Source organism: Artibeus jamaicensis, unplaced genomic scaffold (genome assembly GCF_021234435.1).
Source record: "Artibeus jamaicensis isolate MK-2021 breed Jamaican fruit bat unplaced genomic scaffold, CSHL_Jam_final scaffold_461, whole genome shotgun sequence".
Taxonomy (NCBI): domain Eukaryota; kingdom Metazoa; phylum Chordata; class Mammalia; order Chiroptera; family Phyllostomidae; genus Artibeus; species Artibeus jamaicensis.
Window position 1 is genome coordinate 9431820 of NW_026522045.1, and position 12779 is coordinate 9444598.

At 37.3% G+C, this 12779-nt stretch overlaps 2 protein-coding genes across 4 annotated transcripts in view; one reads left to right on the top strand and one right to left on the bottom strand.

Moving 5' to 3' along the window:
* Positions 1 to 1198: 1198 nt before the first annotated feature.
* PSMD10 (proteasome 26S subunit, non-ATPase 10) lies at positions 1199 to 10513 on the bottom strand. Of its 2 annotated transcripts, none has more exons than XM_037167106.2 (5): positions 10339 to 10513; positions 8144 to 8242; positions 7098 to 7244; positions 6837 to 7003; positions 1199 to 2132 (listed from the first exon to the last, which is right to left on the bottom strand). In XM_037167106.2, the coding sequence occupies exons 1-5, from the start codon at positions 10450 to 10452 to the stop codon at positions 1979 to 1981; spliced, it is 681 nt and encodes a 226-aa protein (XP_037023001.1). In that variant the 5' UTR covers positions 10453 to 10513; the 3' UTR covers positions 1199 to 1978. The 2 variants fall into 2 exon arrangements, with proteins under 2 accessions (XP_037023001.1, XP_037023002.1); XM_037167107.2 differs by having other exon boundaries at positions 2047 to 2132; positions 6916 to 7003; positions 10339 to 10505.
* ATG4A (autophagy related 4A cysteine peptidase) overlaps positions 8220 to 12779 on the top strand; it is a 60408-nt gene continuing 55848 nt past the window's right edge. For both annotated transcript variants that reach the window (XM_037167103.2, XM_037167102.2), the window contains exons 1-2: positions 8220 to 8300; positions 10582 to 10756. In XM_037167103.2, the coding sequence (XP_037022998.1) occupies positions 10747 to 10756 (10 nt within the window). In that variant the 5' untranslated portion in view covers positions 8220 to 8300; positions 10582 to 10746. The remainder of the gene's footprint in view (positions 8301 to 10581; positions 10757 to 12779) is intronic.

The window sequence follows — 12779 nt, forward strand, 5'->3', positions numbered from 1 at the left end:
ATTGCACTACCCAGCAAAGCTAACATTTAGAATTGAAGGGCAAATAAAGAGCTTCCCAGACAAGAAAAAACTAAAGGAGTTTATCATTACCAAACAATTATTATATGAAATGATAAAGGCACTGAAGATCAAAACTATGAACAATAAAATAGCAATAAATACATACCTGTCAACAACTGAATCTAAAAAACAAACTAAGCCAATAAGAAGTGACAGAATCATGGACAGGGAGAAGTTTTTGATGGTTGCCAGATGGGAGGGGGTATAGGGGAATGGGTGAACAATTGAGGGGATTAAGTATAAATAGGTGGTAACAGAAAAGCCACGGGGATATAAAGCACAGTATAGGAAATGTAGTAGCCAAAGAATGTATATGAATGACCCATTGACATGAACAATGGTGTGGGTAGTCACAGGGAGTGGAGGGTGCTGACTGCAGAGAGGCAAATGGGAAAAAATTGGGACAACTATAATAGTATAATTAATAATATAAAAATAAATTAAAATAAACAATTGGTCAGTAATACCATGTGCACTGCTTATTAAACTAGGATGAGTTTTCTTCTACTTCATACAATGAATTCAGTATTTATGAAGAGTAAACTCTGAGTCCTAACAGGTTGTATTAAGTGTAATTTCAATCATGCTAAAAAATATTGGAAATTATTTCCTTTATCAAGTCTATCCCTGGCATTCAATAAACACAGGTTAGTTCTATTAAGAAGATGCTTCCGTGATTAATATTTGTAAAGATTAGCACTCAAAATATTTATGTAGAAAGGGTTTGCAAATCCACAGTTTGTGTTTACAAAACTCATTTTAGCTACTGGTCATTAAGTCCCTGACCCTAAATTAATGTAAGTTGTGGGCTCACTTACTTTAAGCATTATTTGCAGTACAAAATTCAAATTTAAAAAAATAATATAAAGAGTTACTTGGAAGTCATTAGATTTTATGATTAGTAATCTTTTAAGATTATTTCTCCAAAATGAGATCAACTTTACACTTATTAATTAATTTCCTTTGGCTCCACACTTAATTAGCAATTCATAAGACTACTACTTTTAAAGATTTTAGCTTCCATTCAAGCTTTATTAATTTTATTGGCTTTAGAACTTCCAAAAACTGAGAAATATCTTTATGAAGGATTTTAAGGCTTTAGTGAGCATTTAACTGATTTGGAAGAAAAACTGGCAGATTCATTCTCTCAACATTTTATTTTTTTAGTTTCGGAAATACAAATCAAAGTACATTTTTGTAACATAGCATGTTAACAAGATTTATATTCTTTTTAATACAGGATGACAATATAGGTACTTCAAAACTTCCTTTTTAAAAACAACACTTTTTTATGGAGGGAAATAGCACATTAAAAAGATACATGGGCACATAAGCTATAATTTGTCACTATTTTAGTGGCTTTGAATGACAAACTTGGGAGAGCAGACGTTCCAACTGAAAATATGGTCCTCTAAAATATATAAGTATTCCTCCTATAACAAAAATAAATTAAACATAGTGCTGAAAACACAGAAATTTTTGGTGTAGGCCTGAGTGAGTTTGAAAAATGAGTTAGGATGTGTTTCAATTGTACAGAAGAAACATTCTAGAATCCACTTAAAAACATTTGGCAGAACAACTGGCCAGAGGCTATGGGGTTGTTCTGCCTCAAAGAAGGACACAGGGTACATGGGAGAGTGCTGAAGTCTCACAATAACCACAGAATTACATATTCAAAATTAACCAACATTCTATATTCAACAGTAGTAGAACAATCTCAACATTATTCAATGCCTGGAAAGCAAATTGTAAGCTTAGAAGAAACATCTCAGCAGAAACAATAGCCAAAGTGTTTATAATACTTTGAAGGTGAAAAAACCTTCATATTAGTAGATGATGTCTTATGCACAAGTACATTTGTTTCCAGGACACTGAAGACAACCACAAAACATATGAAGTAAAAATAAATCCAAGCTGCTTAACCTTCCACCATTCCCTTGAGTGCTAAACCCAGACCACCTTTGGCCACTTGCAGGGGTGTCTTTTCTTCTTTATTCTCAATGTAAATACTTGCTCCCTGGGACACCAGCAGTTTTGCTTCTTCCACTCTCTCTTCATCACAGGCTAAGTGTCTGAAATTGAGAAACAAAGACCAATAAATCACAACTACTTTTACATAATGGCTAAGATTTCCTGATAGGTCCCTAAAGAGTATATTATTAGGTAGTGTAATATTGGCAAGTTATTTAATCAGGAAAGGAAAATCAATTTGCATGGGGAACAGTGTTTATAAGCTAAAATTCAGTGAAATAACCTTATAATACCAGATCATAAATCATAATCTAGTCCTACCACAATAAAAGAAAGAATCTAAATGCCAGCCTAATTTCTGGGCAAGATGGCAGAATAAGTAAACATGGCTTGCCTCCTCCCACCACCACATCGAAATTACAACTAAAGTAAAGAACAGCCATCACTCACAACTATCAGAAATCAACTTGAATGGAAGTCTGACAACTATGGAATTAAAGAAACCACATCCACCCAGACTGGTACGAGGGGTGCAGATGTGGAATGGGCTCTACTACATGTACATTTGGTGGATAAAAATTTGGGAGGGATATCTCTAAAGTGAGAAGTCCCAGCTCCACATCAGGCCTTCCAGCCCAAGTTTGCAGTGCCAGAAAGGTAAGTCCCCACAACTTCAGGCTGCAAAAACCAGTAGAGATTGAGTTGGTGGAAGAAATTTCTGGAGTCCCAAGCAGTTCCTCTTAAGGAACTCAGGCATGGAGTTACCTACTCAGACTTACTCCTTCTGAGCTTCAGCAATGGGGTAGCAACTTAAAAGGCACTAGTGGAATACAGAGATGAAATGAAGTGTCTGGCATCAAAACGAGAGCTGGGGAACAGCTTTTTCCCAGACAGAAAGGTGGGAAGAGGCCATTTTCCCTTTTGTGAACCCTCACTCCACAGAGCCACAGGGCAGGCGGCTGCCCCATCTGAGACTCCATCAACCTGACTAACACTGTATGCCCCACTGTGGAGATACCCCAAAGCTCTGTCTCACTCAACTTACAGGCCCAACCAAGCTGCTTTTCCATAAGAATGGCTGGTCTTGGCTCATGCTTCACAACTCCCTAAATCCTCTCTAACCAGCAACAGCCAGCCTCAGTGAGGCCCCAGTCCCTATACCTCTTATGAAGTTGCCCCAAGCACAGCACTAGCAGCAGCCAGCCTAGATTGACAGCTTGGCTTCACCTGGGAATCTCCAAGTCCAGAACAAGTAGCAGCTATCTCAGAATTCTCTATAACTCAGGCAGGGTGGCCCCAGGCAACACACAGGTGGGAGTTGACCTTGGCCTATACCACCTGGGAAACCCCAAGGCCTGAGCATCCAGTGGACAGCAGCAGACCACACTGCAGCAATATCACCGTGCCCTTGCACAGCTGATCCTCTACGGCGGGCAGAGGTTGGTGGTCAGTAGCCACAGCCAATCCTTGTGTATACCCTGGCCTGGGTAAATCGCTCCCCCTGACCTGCCAACAGGAACCAAGGCTCAACTATAAGAGGAGTGTGGAGTCAGATCACATGAAAGGCACACCTTGAGTACCCAGCTTGGATGATATGGGAGGCTGTGCCACTGGACCTTATAGGACACAAAATACATTAGGCTGTGCTACCAAGACAGGGAGTCATAGGTGGTCTACCTAACACATAGAAACAAACACAGGGAGGCTGCCAAAATCAGGAGACAAAAAAACAAGGCCCAAATGAAAAAAGAGAGCAATACTCCAGAAATAGAGAAAAACAAAATGGAGATAAACAATCTCTATCAGGTGCAGAGTTCAAAACAGTGGTTATGATGATGCTCAATGAAATTAGTGAGGACCTCAGCAGCATAAAAAAGATCCAGAGAAACAAAGGATACACTAACAACTGAAATAAAAAACAATTTGCAGGGAAACAACAGTAGAGTGAATGAAGCCAAGAATCAAAGCAATGGTTTGAAACATAAGGAAGAAAAAAAAACAACCAATCAGAACAACAACAAAAAAGAATGCAAAAAGCAAGAATAGTGTCAACAGCCCCTGGGAAAACTTCAACTGTTCCAACATTCACATCGTGGGGGTGCCAGAAAATGAAGAGAAAGAGCAAGAAATTGGAAATCTATTTGAAAAAATAATGAAAGAAAACTTCCCTAACTTCGTGAAGGAAATAGACATTCAAGTTCCGGAATCAGAGAGTCCCAATTATGATGCATGCAAAGAGGCCCACTCCAAGACACATCATAATTAAAATGCCAAAGGTTAAAGATAAAGAGCCATGGGGATATAAAGTACACTATAGGAAATGGAGTAGCCAAAGAACTTATATATACATGACCCCTGAACATGAACAATGATGTGGGGGATTGCCCGAAGGAGGAGTTGCTGGATGGAGGGGAGCAAGGGGATAACACTGGGACAAATGTGATACAATAAACAATAAAATGTAATTAAAAAAATAAATGCCAAACTAAGAAAAAAATTCCTTGTGTTACTGGGGTTAGCAGTAATTTAAACCAAACACATGAGATCATTTAGAGTGACCAGAGGAAAGAGGTAAGGGAATTTAAGGGGGAAAAAGGGGAGGGTTTGGAGGAACAAATATGAAGGACGCAGGGACAAGAACTAAGGGGGGTGGAAATGGGAGGGAGGTGGGGAGCATGGGGGGGGCTGGGATGGGAGAAATAGACAAAAAACTGTAATTGAAAAATAACTAAATAAAATTTTTAAAAATACAGAGTTTAAATTTAGAAAAGCCTCTATTTATAATTTGCTAATGGGAATTTGTATGGTTTATATTTTGGAAAAGTAGTGTAAAATATTTTATCTCATTTGATTTTTGTATCCACCTTGTAAGGTAACGAGGTATTTCTACCACCACTTTATAGTTGAAATTGTGACAGATACTAAGGTTCTTGCCTCTGATGACATGACTGAGCAACAACTGAGGGGGAGAAATTTGTTGGGCACTTACAGTTTGTGAGGCAGAGTACTAGACACTTTACATGTTACTTTATTTCTATCTCACAACAATCTACTGAGGAAAGGATTACTATTCTCATATTATAGATTAGTAAACTAAGCCTCAGGAAGGTTAAATAACTACTCCAAGTCACTTAAGTATTTAATATAGTTGGTAAGTGGCTGAGTTTATACATCCTAGGCTCTTTCAACACCCTATACTGCCTGACATCTAGATTTTTCCAGGCCACCTCCTTTCTTGTTGTGGAGAAAAGAGTAATATGCAAGTCTTTCTAAACAGAGTCACTCAGAACTACTGAAAAGATTTTTAAAACTAAGAGTTAAGAAAACAATATTTTTTTAAAAGTTGGTTTAAAGTCAAATTAGAAAATGTTGAATCTCACTTTGGACAAAAAAGTACAATCAGAATATCTGGTTCAAAAAGAGTCACCTTTCAATAAAGAAGAAAAATGGCCAAGTACTGTAAGAAAAATATCAAGGTAGATGATGGCTTCATGCCACACACATAAATCAGTTCCAAATGGGTTTGACTTAAATTAAAAAGAATAAAAATAACTCTCAACTAAAACCCATGCTACAATAAAATAAAGGTAAATATTTAACTAATTTCAGGGTGAGGAAATCTTTCTAGTCATGAGGGAAGATCAATAGTTTGACTTCTGTTATTTTTAAAAAAGTCATAAACAAGGCCCTGACTGATGTAGCTCAGTGGATTGAGCGCGGGCCTGCGAACCACACGATCAAGGTTCGATTCCCAGTCAGGGCACATGCCTGGGTTGCAGGCCAGTTCCCAGCAGGGGACTCATGAGAGGCAACCATACATTGATATTTCTCTCCTTCTCTCCTTCCCTTCCCCTCTAAAGATAAATAAATAAAATCTTAAAAAATATAAAAAATAAAAATAAAAAAGTCATAAACAAGATGAAAAAACAAACTGGAAAAATATTTTCAACTAACATGGCAGAAGATTAATATTTTTACTATGTCAAGTCATGGGTGCTTAAAAATCAATAAAAATAAATTAATTCACCAAAAGGAAATTAAAAAAAAAAAGAAAGTTACAGTTGTAGGCATTAAACATGTTTAAATTAACTGATAATAAAAAATGTAAATTACAAATATGAAATACCATTTTGAGTACAACAAAAGAATATTTTCGGTGTTGGTGAGAGGCTAATAGGCACTCTCAAACTGCTGTTTGGAGGGCATAATGATAATCCCCTCTGGGAGTAATTGGGCAACATACATCAATAGCTTTAAAGTGTATGTTATATGTTCACCCAATCTGGACTAAGATAATAATCAGCAATATGGTCAAAAATTTTTGTTGAAAGTTGGTCAATGTAGCATTATTTATAATAGTGGAAAATTCAAAAATACTTAAATATATAGTAACAGAGGAACAATTAAATTATGGAATATCCATTAAATGGAATTGTATATAGCCATTCGAATGTTTTAAAAATACTTCATAACATTTGACAATTCTCATGATATTCTATGAGGTGGAAAGAACAACATAGAAAACTACATATACAGTATGATCCCAGTTTTACAAAAAAAAGTAAAATATGCAGTTACACATAAAAGACTGGGATGATATTCATAAAAATATTATTGGTGGTTGATTCTGGCTGGCAAGGTGATTGGCATTTAAAATTTTTATCTTTATACTTTTGTGTACTTTCAAAAGTATACATATACATGTATTACCTTTATAAGCAGAATAATAAAAGGAAATGATGTAAGAATTAGTGTAAGAGGGCTAATGTCAGATAGAATACAAATGACTGCTACTTGTCACTTACAGAGGAGTGTTACCCTCAGTGTCTTGGATGTTTGTGGATGCTTTGTAGTACAGAAGGATATGAATCATCTTCAAGTTACCCTTGGCTGCAGCCCGGTGCATTGCTGTAGCCTCATAATGGTCCTTAGCATCTGGATTAGCTCCGCCTTCCAGTAACATGACAGCAATCTGGAAAGACGGAGAAGAAAACCATGCCAAGGTCTATTTGTGTGTGCATACAGGTTTAGAATTCGAAAGGAGTCACCTAGGAATAAAACCCTACCTCATGCCTGTTTTTGGAAGCTGCATAATGTAGGGGGGTACAGCCATTCTGATTAACAGCATTTACTTGAGCACCTCTTCCCAGAAGGGCTTTTACAATCTCATCCCGGCCAGCAGAAGCAGCAATATGAAGAGGAGACCAACCAGCCTGTAAAAGAATGGGGCAGTACACAAACCAGGGGGCAAAGGCACAGGGATTAATGGTAACATTTATGCAGGGTTTACAAAGAGCTGTTTTTGAGTTTAAAAAAGACAACATTCTTTCTTTTCCCCTCATTAAGCATTGTAGAAAATTCGGAAAGCAGACATATACCAAAGAAAAGAAAAACTACCCATAATCCCATAACACAGAGGCAATGATACTTAAATTTAATTCAAATGTGTTTTCTAATGTGTGATCCCAATATGATTGGGATCAGAGGATATAAAGATCTGTGAGTTGCACTTTCCATAATTTCCACTTATCATTTTGTTGTGAGAATTTTTGTCATTCTTTAGATTCATAAACTTTACTAGTTGCATATTATTTTTATCATATGGATATACTCACTGCATCCAACTGTTCCTCCACTGAATTGTTTTTATTCCTTTACTAATTAAGTATTACTTCAGTGAGCATCCTTGAAAAAGAATCTTTGCCAAAAAAAAAAGTTTTCATCCTTATTTTTCACAATTCTTATCCTAATATAACAAAACCATTACAATAATTTATATAACAAAGAAGATATCTAGGCCCTCATAATTTTGCCAATATTATGATTACAAAAACAAATTTCCAACATAAAAAATAGTTCTATAGTTTGTTAAAAGGACATTGTAATAAGCCTTGTTCTGCATATTTACCTTAAATTATAGGGTATTAGTGGCAAAACTAATATTTTAAAATAATACAAGCATTAGTCCTGTGCTTGGTCACCACGGCCATACTGTAATTTCCTAGTACTAAAGGTTACAATTTTGTTTGTAAGCTTAATACTCAGGCTTCGGTAAACACCAATGTGGAGTTTATAGATAACTGAGAATTTATCAAATCTGCCTAGTACTCACATCATCTTTATCATTCACTGGCACTCCAAGTTGCAGCAAGAATTCAACAATCTCTGTATGTCCAGCTGAGCATGCCCAATGCAATGCAGTTCTGCTGTCCTACATGGGAAAGAGAGAAACAATTAGATCACCATTTTTGAAGAGAAATAGAACTAAGGTAAGAAAGCAGAAAAAAATAAGATTGGGGCCAGCAAACCTATAATTTGGAACCAAGAAATGGGGAGCACTGGATCCTCAGGTAGGTGACCTTAAACCATATTATTACTAATATAAGAGAGATCAAGGTTTTAGTAATATGGGGATAATACATTGATGGATATAAGTAATTCTAAACAGAATACAGCCATAAAAGCAGTAGAGTAAGAAACCGATTTGAATGCTTTGGCAGAAATAGAGCTTTGGCGGCTTATAATTGTATTATTTCTCTACTTTTATGTCAGGCACTGTGCTAGTTTTATATATTCCTCACTTAATCCCCTATACAGTGGGTATTATCTCCATTTTACAGATGAGTAAACTAAGACCCCTCAGGGTAAGCAACTTGTCCAAGGTCACACAGCTAGTAAATGGTGAAGCTGGGACAAATTCCTGTTTCAATTCTCTAGAAAGACCAAATGTATCTAGAAAGACCAAATGTAACATTTCATCCTAGAGAGGGAGAAATGTTAATAAAACTAGTTGAAATTATCTGTATATCCATTTAAAAAACATATCACTTAAAAAAATAAGCTGTATTTCTTAGCCCTACATAAAAGAAAATGCTATTTTAAACTTTATGCCAAGAAATTTCAAAACATATAAAAATAGAGGGAATATAATAGAGACCCTTATGCCATATTTGCTTCATCAAATTTTTTGCTTGCTTAAGTTTTTAAAAACAAACCCTAAATATTATAACTTTTCATTCCTAAGTATTTCAGTATCTATAAAACAAGAACACTTTTCTACATAGTGCTGAGACCATTATTATACCTATTAAATTTAACACTAACTCTAAAAAAATAAAAATAAATTAACACTAACTTTTATAACATCTAATACCCAGATTTCTACAATTATCTTTTCACGGTTGGTTTATTTCAATCAGGATCCATACAAGGCCCACAAGTTACATTTGGTTATGTTTCTTAAGTCTCTTGACCTTGAATAGCTTCCCTCTTTTTATGTCATTGGGTTGATGAAGAATGGTTGGAAGTATCATTTGATCATAATTTAACATCATTAAGTATTAAATATTACTAGACCATAATGAAGATAAACTAGGCAAAGGTAAGGCCATTTGCAGATTATGCAATTAAGGAAAGTTCCAGGAAAAAAAGTCTTCTGACTTCTAATTCTCTTCCCAAAGACACAAAATGGATATCTCTAATTATGTGACACTGTATCGCTATTGCTTATTAGCACGGTGCCTATCAAATAAGAGGCAATCTATAAATACTTGGTGGGTTACTAAGGGCACCATGAATCTTCTTAGAAACTGAGGGTGAAAGCATGAGGGTCCTTTGAGCAGAAAAAAACTCTCCCCAAAGTTCATTGACATATGTTCTGCCTCTGCGTATTATAATGCCCTTTCATCCTCCAAGGAAATTCCACTTATCCTGCAAGGTCTAGACTCCTTTGCATATCCTTTTCAATAAAATTCGGTTTTTCTCAGGGAGATTAAAGCAGGTCCTCCCTTTACATGTCCTGAAAGCACCACGTAAACTTCTTTCCTGATTTAACCACAATTTGTAATCGGACATATGATTTGGGGTTACTTTATGCATATCTTCTTTTTCCACTCGACCGTCTCCCCAACTCTTAGCAAACTGTCTGGCTCAGAAGAGGCGTTCAGTTACACGTGTTTCATTCAATGAAATCACTTGTAAAAGACACAAATTTAAAAAAAAAAAAAAGCTTTCCTCCTCAGGGATAGCTCAAAAATGGGGTATTTCTGGGAAACGCAGCAATCTCTAATACCCAAAGAAGTACCCAAAATTCAGCGAGCTAAGTACCAGGCAAAACAAAACGAAACGAAACGAAACGAAAAAACTCAGGTTTGCAGCACTAGCTCCGACCGTCCCATTCTCAGTTCTGGAGCGACAGGGGCGGGGATCTGGCCCTCAAGGAACAGGCCTTGGCTAAGGCCGTACCAGGCAGCCACGTTGGTCTACGTCACCGCTGCCGCATGAGGAAAGGCCCCAACGCTGCTTTACCTGGTCAGTTCTAGTAGCCAGGGATTTATCGGCCAGGATCTCCTTTTTCAACTCGTCCAGCTTCCCGCTGTAGGCCAGATTGCAGACCATTAGGTTAGACACAAACCCTTCCATTTCGCTTTCCCAGAATCTCAGTGCCAGAAGACCAACGACCTCCCATAGCTGGCTCCAACTGCCAATCAAAAGAACCAATAGAGTTTCACCAATCACCGACAGTCCTCGTTTCTTTGCTCCTTTCCCCAGCGCAGGGCATGTCTGGGAGTTGCAGTTTGAACTTAGTTTCCGGGAGGCGTCCATGCGGCTCACATTGACTCTGCCCCCAGCAGCGTGGAACTACAAGTCCCAGGGACCCTCGCGGCCATAGTAGTCTAGCGGCCGGTGGAATTGGCCCAGGATGACAGCTGGAGAATGGAGTCAGGTACTGGGACCCGCTTCGTTTGGAACCGGGGTGGGTGGTCGCTGTGGGGCATTGATTGAGTTGTCCACGCGAACCGGGTGTGGAATCGTGGCAAGAGAATTATGGGAGCCTAAAGGTCACGTCCCACGGGGGCCCTGACTTGATGGCGGAAGGAAAAAAAGGAGGAGCTGGATACTATCTCCTGAGCCCTTACTGGTGGCTGTGGCAACCCTCCCCCTCCCTACCGCCCGCACCTACCGCCAGCACCGGAGTGGAAAGAAATAGGGATTAACTAACTATTCTGACATTTCTCGGCAGAAAGGCATCAGGACAGAATTGGGTCACAGCAGTGACAGCGTATGGCACCATAGTAAGGTGATGTGCCAGGTTGATGCCAAAGGCAGAGTGTAATGCCATAGGAGCCCTTCGTGAGTTCATAGCCTGGTGACACAAGTTGATGTGGGTCATCTTGATGCTGTGGTATGGTGTTAGTCCTTTAATATTGCTGTAATAACGATGATATCAAGGCTTTTCTAGAACTATTAAGCTCATAGTATTTCTGTTTAGGGAAGTCCCAAATAGTGCCATAACTGAAGAGATGCAAGGCTTATCTTTTATAGGGCATATCCAGAAGGACAGTATGCCAAAATCAGCTAACGATAAGAATACACTCAGGAAAGAGACTATGTTATATGTACCTCATTTTGGTGTTGAATAAGGTTTGGCAAACTTTCTGTAAACATTCTAGGCTTTGCGGACCAAAAGGCAAAATCCTGAATAATTTGTAGGTGCTTATATAACGAGAGAAAAGTTTCAACAACTGTTTATTGATGAATTTAAAAATATAATAATAACAACAACAATAGAGTATTTTTTGGTAATACAGGACTACTAGTGTGAATAATGGAATTCTTTTGGGGGACTAACATTTTGTTTAATTGGGGCTCACAGTCAGTGTTCTATATTATCAAATTGTTCCAAATGTTTATCTGTTTATGCTGATTTGTAATGATATCTTAACTATTTCATTTTTAAATGCCTTTTTACATAGACAGGGATTGTCATATACTGATATAAATCCTGTACCACATTGTTAATTTTAAGTAGATTTTTATTTCAGAATAACTTTAGATTTGTAGAAAAGTGGCAAAGAGTGTGGAATTCCTGTTTACTTCTCAACCAGTTTTCCCTACTATTCTTTTCCTATTTTAACAGATTTATTGAGATATATTTTATATATTATAAAATTCATCCATTTCAAGTGTTTAATTAAGTGATTTTTACTAACTTTACCGAGTGGTTCAGCCATCACTATAATCAGGTTTAGAACATTTTCATCTCCCACAATAAGGTTGCTCATGCTCATTTATAATTAATCCTCATTCTCACGACCAGCCCCAGGTAACCATTAATCTACTTTCTGCCCCTATGAATTGGCCTATTCTGAACATTTCGTATAAATGAAATCATACAATATTTGGTCTTTTTGTGTAGCTTTCTTCAATTAGCATGATATTTTTGATACTTCATTGCTTTTTATTGGAAATAGTATTCCATTTTAGGGATATAATACATTTTGTCTGTTTACTCAATCACTAGTGGGTAGGCATGCAGCTTGTTTCCAATTTTTGGCTCTTGTGAATAGTGCTTGCATTCGTGTGCAAGTCTTTGTGTGGACATAAGTTTTCATTTCTCTTTGATGTATGCCTAAGGCTGGAGTTACTGAATCATGTGGCAAATTGATGTTTAACTTTTTAAGAAGCTGCAAAACTTTTCCAAAATGGCACCACGATCTTGCATTTCCCCCAGCAAAGTGTGAGGGTGTCTGTTTCTCCAGATCCTCACCAGCATTTCTAATCATCTGTCTTTTTATTATAGCCATTATAAATGTATATGAAATGATATCTCATCGTGGTTATAATTTGTATTTCTGTAATGACTAATGATAATGAGCATCTTTTGTGTGCTTATTAGCCATTTGTATGTCTTCAGTGCAGGATTTGTTTATATATTTTTTCTATTTTTAAATTGAGTTGTTGCCTTT